At 41.3% G+C, this 15,153-nt stretch overlaps 1 protein-coding gene across 1 annotated transcript in view; it reads right to left on the bottom strand.

The window, feature by feature from the left end:
- Positions 1-15,153, bottom strand: part of CACHD1 (cache domain containing 1) — a 202,500-nt gene that overhangs the window by 41,080 nt on the left and 146,267 nt on the right. Inside the window, exons 5-8 of the mRNA XM_063106536.1 lie at positions 11,941-12,067; positions 9,171-9,315; positions 8,155-8,371; positions 2,297-2,446 (exon numbers count right to left, since the gene is read on the bottom strand). Coding sequence (XP_062962606.1) covers positions 2,297-2,446; positions 8,155-8,371; positions 9,171-9,315; positions 11,941-12,067 — 639 coding nt within the window. The remainder of the gene's footprint in view (positions 1-2,296; positions 2,447-8,154; positions 8,372-9,170; positions 9,316-11,940; positions 12,068-15,153) is intronic.

The following is a 15,153-nucleotide window of genomic DNA, read 5'->3' as shown; positions in this document are numbered from 1 at the left end:
TTCCAGTTTCTCCCACAATTACGTACATTCCAATTCTGAAAATAAATTCTTAATTCCAAAATTGTCACAGTGGTTCTGCTTCCCTATTTGAACCCTGACTGATATGGTAAGGGAATGTGTCTACCCTAGTGAACAATACTCAGAAATGTCCTTCTGAGAGAGGAGGAGAGGAGAGAGAGAAAACTGGCCATGAGGATGTAGGTCTAGATAGGTTAAAGGGAGAAAGAGAAGAGATAAGGATGATCAGCTGGACGTAACTAGAGGTTTTAAAGTGTGGAATTATCAGGGGCACAACAAATGTACAAGAGCTTCCAGTGGGAGGATTTAGGACCAGTAAAGGCATGGGTGACAGCAAGGACACTTTTTCACTCAGTATCTGCCTGGGCAGACCTTCAATTCTAATGAAAAAGAAGTGAATACTTCCTTTTGGGCCTCTTTAATCTTTCTGGTCTATGTACCTTCCTCACTGGATTAAAAGCTTCTTGAACACAGGGACTTTCTATAACACAGCACACCATGTTGTACACTGTAGGTACTCAAATTTTATTTTCCTTCCTTCCTCTCTTCTTCCTTCCTCTCATGAGTGAAAAAAGCTAAACCATAGGAGAAAAGGGCACCAAGCCACCAGAGATGACACTGAAGGGTATGTGCCCAGACAAGAAGAGGCCACCTCTCCTACCTCAGCAGTGCTCAGTCCTGTTCTAAGCACTCTGAATACAAAAAAGAGCAAGACACATTCCTGTCTGAGAAGCTCATATCCATGTGGTAAGTGTAGGGAGAAGGAATAGAGAGGATAATATGTGGGTACCTCACTATAGTGTAAAGGGAGCATGCCGGGCAGAAGTGAGCACGACACGCTGGGGACACAGAGCACTGGACAGAGAGCTGGCCTGCACAGCAGAGGTGTCCTCCACCTCTGAGCAGTGCTGACAGGAAACCATGTAATCTTTCATTCCCTCCTTCAAGTGGTTTTGAAGACCTGTTATTGACCAGATGCTATGTCAAGAACTTTAAATACATATCATATTTTGTCAATTTACTGTCACAACACTTTATGCAGTAGACTTTATCATTCTCATTTCACAGATAAAACTGAGGCCTAAAGAGATGAAGTAACTTGCCATAAGCCACACGGATAGTAAATGCAGATAGCAGCTCAGGACTGCTGGACATCAGAGCCTGTGTTCTTTCAGGTATGGTCCATAAAGCATTTGGAAAAAAGAAAATCACTTTGGCCAAAACATGGATTCCTGGACCCCTCCTAAGGGGATCTGAAAAAGAATCTGAGGGCAGTGTCTGGGAATCTGCATTTTAAAACCATTCCTCAAGTAATCCTCAGGACATTAAAATATGAGAACCAGTGTCCTAAAATCACATGGCTTTGCATGGAAATTTGAAATTGGAGAAGAGAAATAAACATCGTAGGTGGGAAAGGCTGCTGGATCAAGACATGGCCTCAAACACAAGAGAAGATGGCCATCTTGAATACCAAGGGCAAGGGGCCTGAAGCAGAGGCTGTGAGAGGAAAGCAATGTATTAGCAGCTAGGAGACACACGACTCCACACAGAGGCTGGGACGCTGGGCTGTACTCAGACTGGAGGACAGGGTGGATAGCTGAAGGGAAAAAATGCAGTATTTCTTCAATTTTGACAATTTACTAAATCCTTTCACATACTGTCATTTAACAGCAACACAGTCCATTTCAATGAGTACCTAGCAAGTGCCAGGTACGGTCCTGGGTGTTTACTGTACCTTCAGGCTAATCCTCACTACAACCCTGCAAAGCTGATAATTCTTATCTCCATTTTACAGCTAAGGAAGCTGGGGTGGAGAGAGTGGCAGAAGAGGCTTCAGGTGGCGATTCTGCAGGGTAATGTGGTATTCACAGTCTTCGTTACACAGAAGAATCTAGGTCAGTGCTTTGGCTTCCTGCAGCTTAAACCAACGAGATAAGTTAAAAACCTCCATGTAGTATCAAAACCTTAGATAATCCTAGAACATGAAGGAGAACTGAAAAAAATGGTAGCTGTACAAAACCCTCTGCAAGACCACATAAGCAGAGAAATTTTAGAAATGAGGTGACTGGACAGAGAGAAATGAGAGAGAGGGACATTCTGTCATGCCCTGATTACCAACATTAGGTGGAGGAAGAGCTGCTGGGTTGTCTTTTCTGATAGCCTCCATCAAAGCACACTATTATGATTCTTTCTTTCTTTCTTTTTTTTTTTTTTTTTAAGGCAGCATACACTTAGAGGGAACTTTCATCTGAAAGAGAAATCTCAAAACATTACCTACCGTTCATGAGGGCATAGGTGAGAATCATTACAGAGTTGTTTAGAAAGCTATTTTCTTCATTGATGACACGGAGAGTTGCCTTTTTATCTTCTTCTGAAGAGTCCTTTGATGTAATGCCAGCTGACAGGTAAATGATGACCATGTCTGTACCTAAACAAAAACATACCAATTGAATGCACCATGTAGATTCTGGCTAACGGCAGCAATTCAGGTTCCTTTCGGTTTCCCCTGGACCTCCCTAAAAGCTGATGACCCACTGGGCCCAACATCCCTACTCCTTCCCATCTGATGCTGTGGCTTTCACTGCCCCCTCCCACCTCTGCTTCTCTTCCATCCTGGCCCTCCAGGCAGAGAAGAGAATGGAAACCTCTCCTGATTCTGACATGGAGGATTTACAACGCGATTTCTCCTTTCTTCAGTGACACAGGATCATCACCATGAACAACACTAGGTGTTGTTTTGGGGGACTAGGCTTTAAAATGGTGGTTCTTCTGGGGCTCTTTAGATATGTAAGCTCATTGGTACCTACCCTAAATATCTCTAGGTACATTTCCATTTTACATACATCATCAGTGTAATAGAGCAGTAAAAACATGGACAGAGGAGACAGTCACTTGTGTTCAGAACCCAGGTCTGCTATTTGTGAGCTATGTCTGGGTACTTTTGGCACATTTCTTATCTTCTGTACACCTAAATTCCCTTGTCCATAAAATGGGGGTGATGACAGTGCTGACTTCATAGGGTTGCTGTGAGGACTAACTGGCTCATTTAAGTAAAGAGTGTAAGCAAAAGGGTGATGGCAAAAAGAGGGTAAAAGCGAAAAGAAAGAAACCTCAACGCACACACAGACACAAAACACAAACAAAACCCTTCTAAGTTGATCTGAAGTAGTACTTAAGACTTTAGATTAAGACTACTTTCCAAATACTGCTGATGGGCAGAATTATCAAGAAGTAATTTTAGCTCAGTGGGATGAACTGTCAAGTGGATTTGACAGTAAAGTAAAAGTGATGCATTTCCTACCGCTAGAGATGTATAAGCAGAGCCTGAATGACCACTTAAATAAATGGAGGAAAGTAACAGAGCCGAACTTATACATTTTCTTTCTGAGATTCTTTGATTCAATATACTCATATATTTTTAGGACATCCTCATAGAAGAATCTTTTATTAAGAAAATATTTATGTAATACGTTATACACTTATTTCTTCAGGTTCCTCCTCTCGTCAGTTAATTGAGGTTGCTTTATAGCAATGGTGGCAGGCAAGCTCCAAGACAGTCCCCCAATGATCCCACCTCCAGATGTTCACGTCTTTGTGTAGATGCCTCCCTTTGAGTGTGGGCTGCATTTACTGACTTACAGTGAATGGAACAAAGATGATGAAACATCAAGACTGAGATTCGGTTACAAAAAGACAGCAGTTTCTACTGAGGGTGCTTTCTCATGGAGGGAAGCTTGGCTGGCATGTTGTGAACTGTTCTCTGGAGAGTCAAGAAAGAGAGGACCTCAGAACTGAAAACCCTGCCAGCAACCACATGAGTGAGATTGGAAGTGGATCCTCCCCCAGTTGAACTTTGTGATGACTGCAGCCCTGGCCAACAGTCTGACTGCAACCTCAGAAGACACCTTGAGCCAGAGGCACTCAGCTATGCTGTGCCCAGATTCCTGACTCACAGAAAGTATGAGACGATAAACGTTTATTGTTTTAAGCCACTGAGTGTTGGGGTCATTGGTTATGCAGCAATAGATAATGATTATAATTACCCTTTAAAAATTACCCTAATGATGAATTTCCTTCACTTTGTAAATTTATTTTAGATGTTGAAGTATTTTTTATTATACAGAATTGAATAGTCAATTTATTTTGTATCAGTGTTGTAGATAACAGAACTGAGTTTAATAAAATTTGGCTCAAAGAAATAAATGCATTCACAATTCCTCTGATTTACTACTAACATAATATATAAGCAAGTCTTAAAGTCAATTTTGATGCTTGAATAATTCTCTAATGAACATGAACTGCAAATTTAATTTTCACTGTGTAGTTACCAGAGATTAGGAAGTGAATGTTGATGCAAAAACAAACAAAAAAACCACATAAATTGTGGGAATATTCCTGTCTTGAACCAGTTGTCGATATTTTTCCAATGTTGTAAATGTAGTCCTGTAAATTATTTTATTAGAACCATAAACATCTTGGCTAAGTTTCAGACCAATATAAACAAAAACCAAAAACTGGTTGACCCCTAGTGAGGGGGAATACAAATATACTATGAAGCTGATCTACAGTATGAGACAAGTCATCTCCCCATGGCAAAGTACCATGTGTGATAAACTCCTGGACACACCTGGACTGACCTAAAAAAGAACCCATTGGGTTTTCTTACTTAGCCTTAAGATTGTGGATAAAACACACTGTCACCGAGAGCTGTTTTTAAGGCATGGGCCCCTGTTTGGAAAGTCAGAAGTCCTGCAGCCCTCAGGCTTCTTTAGCAGTCAAGTTCATTTTCTTTGCATCCCAAAACTAAAACACACACTCTGTAAGTCTTCATTGGCTCTGCCCAGCCTCTAACTCCATCCCACCTTATCCTCAAGAAACACTGAGTTATTTTTTCATTCTTAGTTATGAAGATCTGTCAAATTTGGTCTGATTTATTTTTTTACTCATCAGGACATTCCCTCCCTAGCTAGAGGAATTTTAAACCTTGTGATGAGCTATGTTAGGGATGCGTAACTAGAGGGACTTGGGGCAGAGCAAAGTTGCAGCATATAACTGGAAAACAATGCAAAAGATGTCTTTCTCTAAGTCACCAACATGTCCTAGAGTCAATATCAAAGAAGGGAGAATAACAAATTTGGAATCTGCCCATGTCATTAGATCCCTACACCTAACCATCTTATTCCTTCTGTTATAACATGATCCTCCAACCAATCACACCCGAAACAAACTCAGAACAATCAAAAGTGTTAATATTGTCAGTTACAGATCTACCATGAGACAGAAAAAGAGTCAGCACTGGATAAAATTTCAGGTTTTCTGGTCGATAAAAAGCAAACCAGTGCAAACCTAGAATGATTTATGATGTGTAGCTTCTGTTTATATGGCTACTCGTGTGGGGCAGACACCTTACCTTCATGCACAAACTAACCCTTACAACAATCTTAAGGGCAGGTCTTTCTCATTTGAATAACTTCACCCCATGACACCTAAAACAGCACCAGATACACAGTAGATGCTCAGTAATTGTCTGTCAAGTGAAGAGAAGTGGGACGTACAGTGTGAGGAAGAGTATACAGACCCCTCACTATGCTGTTGCCATGGCTGCCAGTCTTGGGCTTTGAGGTGACTTAGGACATCTAGGGTAACTGCTTTAGGTTAGTTGGAGCTAGAAGTCTTATAGGAAAGTGAATATCATAATAACCACAGCTAATATTTATTAAATAGTTATGACAGAATTCTGGATCTTATTCTCCCCCCCAATTTACAGATGAGGAAACCAGACCCGGAGAGATCAAATAATTTAGACAAGTTCACAAGGTTAGGAAAATTCCAACCCACTACTTAACTATGAGGCTACACTGCTTGAAAGCACCCTAAAACCTCTCCTTAATAAACTGGACAATGCTAATTCTTGAAGTATTTCTTTATGCAAACTAATTTAGGTCCTTTTTTCTCTGAACTGCCAGTAGAAGCTGTAAACTAGAGGCTGGTGGGCGAAACCTTAAAAACATTGGTCTAAAATAGGCTCCTCTGAGCATTTAGAAAATCATGCCATCAAAATTTGTCCAAGTCTCTAAGGGTCACTCCTCTTGCCATGTTTTTGTTTGCCAACAAAAAGAAAAGAAAAAAAAAAACCCAGAAAAGCCCAGAAGAGAAATGTCTTCCATCAAATCAGCTTTCTGCTAATGTGTGGTGCAGGAAGATCTGTGAGAAGAGTTTTAATGAGGTCTCTATTCACAGTTTTAAAGCTGAAACAAATGTCAACATTTGAAAATCAAGGGATTTCACATAAAAATCCAGATTTTTGGCTTCTCTTGAAACAGAAGATCTGGCAACACTGGGCAGGCATTCCTGTACAGCAACAATAGACTGAACAGAGGAGGAGGTGCCCTGTTGATGAAGCATGTGCTTTCTTGCCTTCTATGTTCTCCAGCTAATCCTCATTACCTGACCCCTGCTTGTTGGACTCACATTCACTTCCTGGCCACCGCAGGCATCTGAGTTTACAACTGCTAAACTAACATTTTTCTCCATTATGTAAACAGCGTTATAATCAAGACGACATAAACTCTAATGATGATTTGAGGATTGAAGAATCAAGTAGAAAGAGCACTTCAGTGAGTGCTGATAGGTAAGTGGCATTGACAAACTAGCCAATCTGCCCTGAATACTTGAGAGTTAGTCTTGTCCACTGATCTTATTGAATCATGGCAACTTTATACTCAGCTGTTCCACAATATTCACCTGTGGATAGCTGGAGCTTGCCAGTGCTGGTAGACAAAATTCTAAAATAATCCAAATGACCCATACCCTTGAATAATCCTCTGCGCTTGAATGTGGGAGTAACCTGTAACTTGCTTCTAACCAACAGAATATGGGAAGGGTGACGGGAATTCACTCCTGTGATTGCGCCACATATCTGGCAAAGATGGATGGATTTTGCATGTAATTAAGGTCCTTAGCAAGGCAGAGTGGCCTGGTTAAATAAAAAGAGTGGGTTTAATCTAATCGGATGATCCTGTTAAGAGAGAATTCAAGACTTCCCTAAAGCCAGGAACTTGAAGCAGAAGAGATGCTTTCCTACTGGCCTTGAGGAAGCAAACTGATATGAGTTTTACAGTTGCAAGGAAATGAACTCTGCCAACAAACGCATAAGGTCAGAAGAGGACGCTGAACCTCAGGTGAGACCATAGCCCTGGCTGACTCCCTGACTGCAGCTCTGGGAGACCCTAAACAGAGGAACTAATTAAGATACCTGGACTCCCAATCCATGGAAACTTTAAGATAATAAGATAATTAAATGTATGTTGTTTAAAACTGCTAAGTTTGTGGTTATGCAGAAACAAAACTAATACGCCATCTACCACCATTAGTTGCAATAATTACAGTAGCTTCCTTCTCTCAAGGGCCCATTATGTGCCCAGCACTATGCTTTGCATTTATCAGTGCTGTCTTAGCTTAAATGCAGACACATTGAAGAGCTTGAAATTGTATTGTTTAAATTTATCTCAATAAGATAGATTAATGTTTTCAAAAAAAGAGAAAAACTACAAACAAATTTTCAAATATAAAAGGGAAAATGAAATAGATTCTGTTTAACAGTTTCAAAGCATGAGTCCCATTTCAAACATCCTCCTTTCCTTTACTTCAGCATGCATCTTAATTCCAGTTTTTCTTTAATACATGAAAATTAAATTAGAGTGCCTTTGTACATTTGAAGGGCTCATCTAAATGACAGCTGGTTAGAGAAGGAAGGATCAAGGCAAGAATTCCTGCTGCCCCTCACATGCACATGCGCATAGCAGTCATCGAGGAGACAGAGCTGACACTTTGCATTAAAAAGGAGGTGGATATTCCCTTGGGAAATAAATGGGGATATGTGCTTGATAAAGGGGCGGGAAGAGGGGGCTCTGGGAGTCAAGAAATCATGCAGACTGACCACCTTTGATTGGAAAAGATAAGAAAATCTAGTAAGATTCTAGTATTAAATGACCATGAAGACAACATGTGAAAATTTTACGCCAAATCAATTTTTAAAAAATCCCTCTAAACATAGTTGTGTGATCAATTTATAATACATTCCTATTGTCATCTTTATCTATTATGCTGATAAGTGCTCTGGGAAAATGAACATACTTGCTTGGAATTTTGTGTTATTGTTTGTGCTTCGAATCAGCTGAAATGCCTTTTGAAATCCCACTGCGTGCTGAGTAGGACTATCCAAAGGCTTGACGCTGCTAACAAAGGTGGACATTTTCCTTTTCGTCTCACTGGTGGCTGGAGACAGGAAGGTCTTATAGCATTGGTCTAGTGAGCAAGTCCTGACGGTGTCTGCCACAGTCAACACAGAAATCTGCAGGGAAGGAAAAAAACATGTTATCTTCCCATTTAGAGAGAAGCCTACAGAACAGTTTTTGAGAGTTTAAAAATAAATGCCTGGAGGCATCCACCTACTGAATTTGAAAAGGATTAGTAAGGATTGGTAAGGGGCAGGGCAAACTCTAGAGTTTGGTTTTTGCTCCAAGATAAAGTAGCAGTACTGTGTTCATATGCAACATTAAAAAAAGCAACAAAAAACTACTTAATACAGAGAAAAATCTTAGCAACAACTAACCATCTTGATTTTCAAACTGAAGGTGGGGGTGAGTGAGGGTAGGGGTGTAGGGTGTGTGTTTTAAGCAACTGGGTTAGTAAGTAAAACTTCTGGAGTTGGAAAAAGTCACATGATGAAGCAGAAAATGTCCACGGGTGATAGATTATCCTTAGCTGTTGTGTACCTATCTCAGAGGTGTCCTGAAGATTAATAAAGCTCTAGCAGCAGCCTTCCCTTCTCTCTTAGTTCCCAGCAATCTTGAGATAACGTTCAGCCATCCACCAACACCCTCTTTCCCTACCCTTCCCCTCCTTAGTATAACTTCCAGTGTGAAAGTCACGGCTAATTAGAAACCTTAACTGCCTGGTGGCAGTGACAGTTATAAAATGACTTTTCGACTGGTGGCAGCTTCCTCAAATATTAGAATAAAAAATAAACCACTCTCTTTTCTCAAAGTCATTTTAAAGATGGGATTTAAAATACAGACCACAAAACAATAATTTAAAAAAGGCATTCAAAGGGGACCCCACTCCATAGGGGTCACTGGGACAAGGGTCACCTTATCATGCTCGTCAATGGCGCTGAGGATGACCTGAGCAGCATCCTTGGCGATCTGAAGCTGGGTATCGGTGACTGAAGCCCCATGGTCCAGGATCACTACTATGTGCTTTGATTGCGGCCGGACTGTAGAGACGTAGATGGGCCTATAGTGGGGAGAAGCGCTCTGGGATCAGTCATAGTGTAAGTCAAAGGCATCAACTTAGCACCGCTGTGAACATTAGAGATATGTGGGTATGCTGGTGTCTATGTGTTCTTCCAGGAATAGAGAGATAGTGTGGGAGGAGAAACCATGCATTGAAAACAACTCAAGACAACCGTGTGTGTGCAGAACAGGGACTGGTAATCTATGCCTTCTAAAGATTAAAGCAACTGGGAGAGGTTTTTAAGAAGCAAACTCAAAAGTCAGCTCTGTCACTTCTGCATGCTGATGCTGCCCACTGATACCCATTCTCCTACAGGAAATGGAAGTGGTGGCCCCTTATGCTGCAGACACAAGCCAAGAGGGAGAAAAAGGTCCACTTGCCAGCTGGATCTTCCTTTGCACACTTATAGAATGGGCCTTTGCTAGAAGTAAGACAGCTTGCAACCTGTGAGCATGCTCAGCAGTTTTGAATAACAGGTTTCCCTCTTCCCATACAAAGGCTCCTGTTAAGAGGCCCTTCCCTTTCTGTACTGAAACAATTCACACAGGTCAGCCACCAAAAGGCCCCTTATCAGAGCATTTAAAACTGTGCCATCAAAATTTGTCCAAGCCTGTGATAGCCACTCTTCTTGCCAGGTTTTTGTTTGCCAACATTAAGAAAAAGTGGGGCGGGGATGGAGCCACAAAGGAGAAATACCTCCTATCAAAGCAGCCTTCTGCTAATATGCAGTGCAGGAAGGTCTGTGAGAAGAGGTTTAATGAGGTCTCTATTCACAACTTTAAAGCTGGAACAAATTAGGGGGATTTTAAGAAAGCAAATCAGCCACAAGAGAATTCTCTCCTTTATTGACACCCCTAAAACACCAGATTTTTCTGTGAAATGTTAGATGCCAGCTGAGTCACAAAAGCCTGGGCACAAATTAAGAAATGTAGGCAAAGTACCAAAAAACCTCAAAATCTGTCCAAGTTTACACTAATTGTGCTCAAGCCAAAAGTCCTGCATTAATACGAAAATACCACTATATTTTCACTAGTAAATACCATTGAGCCCGTGGGGAAATGGGATAAAAAGAATACAGGAAGGTGGCTATAGAATTGAACCGTGGAACAGAAAAGAAGGAAAACCTGACCATCCCAACACTGACAACTAGGTCAAATATTTAATATTTTAGGTCCTCAACGCTAGGTGAGAGGATTTTCTTTAAAATGACACACTTTGTTCCAACTCAACTTGCATAAATGAAAAGTAGGATATGGTTCAGCATTGTCACACTAAGTTGTGACTGCTTTAATTGGATAAATAGTAATGTTGAATGTACAAACTGGGAGGCAGTCCTCACAGCATGATCGATATCCACGGGTTCCGTTCTCGTGTTGCTATGCTCTGAAACCCACTCCTCCTTTCCAAGACATGTAGATAATTTGCAAAGGCATCAGAGGAAAGCAGTTAGGACGAGGAAAGACATGGGAATTGCATTCTATGAGGAGAAAAGTATGGATCATTCAGCCAAGGGAAGATACGATAGAGGGTTGATTTAAGGCAGATTTAGGGTAGAGATACGAGAAAACCTCCCAAGTCGTCTGGGCCTGCTTTTCCCCTTTGGACTGTCCCCTATAGGTGCTTTGTTTAAAAGTAGCATGCCATCTAATCTATCTTCCTAGAAGCAAATGAGAATTAGGTGGTTCATGGTTCTCCTGAGATGAGCCAGACTAGAAGCTAAGGTCATGACTTCTGGTCTAGTCTCTGAGACACCTGAGTCTTCATCAGAATGTCTAGGGAGGGAACGACAGAAACCACACAAACAATAAAAACGTCTTTTAAGAAAAGCACAAAAGTAGTATTTGCCTGGGGGAAAAATCCTAGATACAATTTAAAGATGAAAGGAAGCCGAAGTGACTGTTCATTTAGACTCCAGAAAATGGCATGAAAAGTGGGCACCTTACACTAGCTCCAGCTGTTCTGGCATCAAACATTTGACACTGCAGTTGAGAAACTGTCAGGATTCAAAAGGAAAGTGTCTTTGCCTAGGGGTTTCTGTAAATTGATGAGTCTTGTCATACAAATTATCTCACCATTACTGCCCTTCTGGCTATGTGGTACAATCTCAAGTTATTTCTGTGAGAAAAGCAGGATTTTAGTGATCTTTAATCTAGTGCTTTCTGGACAAACTTAAAACTTCTAGTAGTTGAAATCTGCATGTAAATTTCAAAAATATGGTCAATCACAACATCATAGAGGCGGAGAAGTTGAGAATCACAAACTCTACTCTGATACATCATAAAGTTATGTTCTAGGCCTGCACTATAGAGAACATACCAGCATGTATGTTTCAACAAAGATGTCTGCAGCTCAAAATACTCTAGGTGCTTCACACAATTTCATTTCATTAGTAAAGACTCTGTTTGGCTTGTTAGATAGTTCTGGAAAAGCTCTGGGCTTTGCCATTTATCCTTCCCTAGCATTTCTACATCCATGTATATGAAATGGTGAAATTGTTTTAGAACAAGTACAAGTTTCTGAATCCTCAACTTAGAGGCAGAGCTGTGTGTGGAAATGAGTAGTCTGTATTTCATAGAGATCAGTCTTAAGTCACAATGGAAAACTTTAGCAAGCAAGGCAACATACCTACTGCGATGCTCATAGGTGCCCTTACACCGGAACTTGTGTGCTGGGAAAACAGTGAAAATTCCTTCTTCCGAACTGAAATACTGCCACTTAATTCCAGGGTTGGATTTCAGGTTGTCTGCAAGAACTGGAGGAGTGAGGAAAGAGAAACATAACCACCAAATCCACAGGTGGACGCAGGTCCTGCTCCTCAGGCATCTGTTTTGCATAAACTTCTTGCAGTATGAAGAAATCCCACTAGATATAAGGTTGTAAATCTTCTACAAAACATTTCCTTTCCACCCCTTAAAAAAACATCCCATGAATAGGAAATGTAATGTTTCAGTTAAGTGAAGCAATTAGTTTTACCATCCTATGGTGACATTATATGTCCAGGATTATTTTTCCAGCACAAATGATTCATTTGCAGTAATCTCTCCCCTCACTGGACTGGTCCCTGTTGGGGACACTTGCTGGCTTGGCGTACACTCTCTAACTTGGAAAACAGTGATGTTAACAGTCCTTGTCTCCAGAGGGACTAGACCTGTGACCTTGACCGTGCCTTCACTTGTCTCACTTTACAATGAGGGAAACAGCATCCATGGTACTCAAAAGGCCAAGACCACAATCATTCGGTAACACTTTTACTAATGGAATGATTCCTGTGTGCCAGGTGCTGGGATAGAGGATTTCCTGTATGTTATCTCATTTCATTTACAAAACAATCCTAGGATGTAAGTGGTATTATTATCTCTACTTTTCAGTTGAGAGACTATGTCTAGAGAGCTTAAGCGATCTGTCAAAGACCTCATCAGCAAATGACCAAATTGGGATCAGACTGGTTGTCCTGGCTCCTGTGTTCTCCACGTCATTCAGTACTTCCTCCCCTCCTGTGTATGCTGAGTCCCTGCCATTGATCTGCACCTGTCATTCCCCCGGCTCCTAATTGCCAGCCAACGTTTTATGTGCATTCCTGCCCCATAGCCTCCATGAAGTCTTTCTTACCCTCTCCCACCATCAAAATTCCCCTCATTCTGAGCTCTATGCCCTTTCTCTCTGTTCCATACCAACTCATTTATTTATTACACACTTACTGTGTGTAGGTCACTGCTCCACATGCTGCAAGATATATAAAGATGGGCAAAAAACAATCCCTGGTGTAATACTGATACAAAGCAGAATTATATAGGTAGAAATGGAGCAGAAAGCAATACAACAGAGGGGAGTCTCGGCAATGGCAGAAAGGAAGGAATGCAAGAGGCGTATTTAACAAAAAGCACATAAAGCTCTAAATGTCCATGTGACCAAATAAAGATATGTTTTTATGGCTCTAAGGGCTGAGATGTGACCAACAATGATGATGGCCCTTTACCTCTACTGCAGACAGAGAACTTCCACCAGGATCTTTTGTTTAATTTTTAAAACTCACACATGATCTGTGGTCTTATCTCCAAGCTGTAAATGAGGAAACTGAGGCTCAAAGAAGTTAAACGGCCCTTTACAACATCACCATGTTTTATCTTCTTCATAGCACTTACCCCCACCTGAAGTGATCTTGTTTGTTTAACATCAGTTCATCCTTCTGCTCTCCCTCCCTGGCCCCAGTTAAATTTTAAGGTCCATGTAAGCAAGAACTTGGCCTTGCTCCCCTAGAGCCCAGAACAATGCATGCACGTTGAGTTTCTGGTAAATATTTCTTGAACAAATGAATATCCACAGTTAGTATGTGGTATGGTCAAGTCTCCAACATAGCTGTTCTGATTCTCTAATGTGTTTTTCACCAAATTCTTCTGCCCCAAATAGAAAGGGGTGGACTAATTGCAAGACTATGTTTTCATACCATACTTAGCATCAGGGATTACAGTTCTGACACAGGAGATGTCCAGTTCTGCAGGGTATAATGGGGGTGATGGTACCCTGGGAAGTCAGATGGTGTGATGCCACAGTCACGTGCCTGCCTCCCTTCCTCAAGAGCATCATCAAGATGTCTCTCTGTCTCCTTAGCATTCGGTACAGTGGCTGGCCTGCTATGGTGGCTCATGATATTGGCTGAACTGAATTCCAATTGGAGAAAGGCAAACCTTGCTTCAGGAATAAAGCCTCACAGTCTCTAGTTCACTGTATTTGCATTTACTCCTATCCTGATGCCCTCTTGGCTTTAATCGACGCTTCTTCATTTGTTCTTGGCCTACCATGGCCAGGGAACTGCTTTGTGGAACGGCAGTAAAGAGATACAAAAAAAAAATCAAATTTTGACCTATAAAAAAAGACTAATTGAGGGAGATTGGAAACACACGCTAAACCTTTTATTAATTGTCATAATACCTGATTAAGAACTTAGATGAAATACAAAGAAGGGCTACGGAAATCCAAAGATGGGAACGATCTGCCTGTTGCCATTGCTTACGACCAAGCAGGCACGGCGCTAGGTACCTTGCACACACCACAGTGGATTTTTGCCATTTGGGCATGTAGCTTGAGAACATAACCACCTTCCAAGAGGCAACCAGTGTGCAAAGGCAAGGGGAGTGAGAGCTGTACAGTAGGGTCACTACAGGAGATGCTGACAACCAGACAGGAGGCCAGAGGCCACGTTTAGTGTAAACGGGTGCATATCATTTGCTGTTGCTCTGTACGAAGTGGAACACAACGATAATCTATTCTGCTTCTGTCCCTCTCTCCTTTTGAGTGAGGCTCACCTGTTTTAAAGTTTTATTTACTTTGCAGAGGTCTTTCTGCCATTAACAATGTTTTCTAAGGACTATCTTTTTGAGCCACGGCAAATATTTTCATTGGTTTCTAAAAATTAACAAATGTGATAGCAATTGAAATATGTGATCGATGTTAAAATGCCATTTTCATCTTTACTCCTGGCAGGTACAGATGCAGGTCTGGCTTTACAGCTGGCTCCACCTATGCCTGGAACAATTCCAAAGCATGAAGCAAAGATAAAGACATCAGTCAATAAAACTCTCATTTTATGCTGATCATTAACAATAACATACAAAGAAGAAAATGCTGGGACAACATGTGATTGCGCTATAAAACTGCCACATGGTGATACCTCTGTCAACTTGCCCACTTCCAGGAACATATGCCCAGGGCCAGACAGGATTATGCCTAGGTGGGGTCTGATGAAACGAAATCAAGAATCTACCCTAGCAAACATCTACCAGGCATTTGTATCTGCCACGCCTTGTACTAATGCTCCCACATAGGCCATTTAATTTTTAC

This window comes from Cynocephalus volans, chromosome 8, assembly GCF_027409185.1.
Source record: "Cynocephalus volans isolate mCynVol1 chromosome 8, mCynVol1.pri, whole genome shotgun sequence".
In the NCBI taxonomy this organism is placed as follows: domain Eukaryota; kingdom Metazoa; phylum Chordata; class Mammalia; order Dermoptera; family Cynocephalidae; genus Cynocephalus; species Cynocephalus volans.
This window is presented reverse-complemented; position numbering and strand designations above follow the sequence as displayed.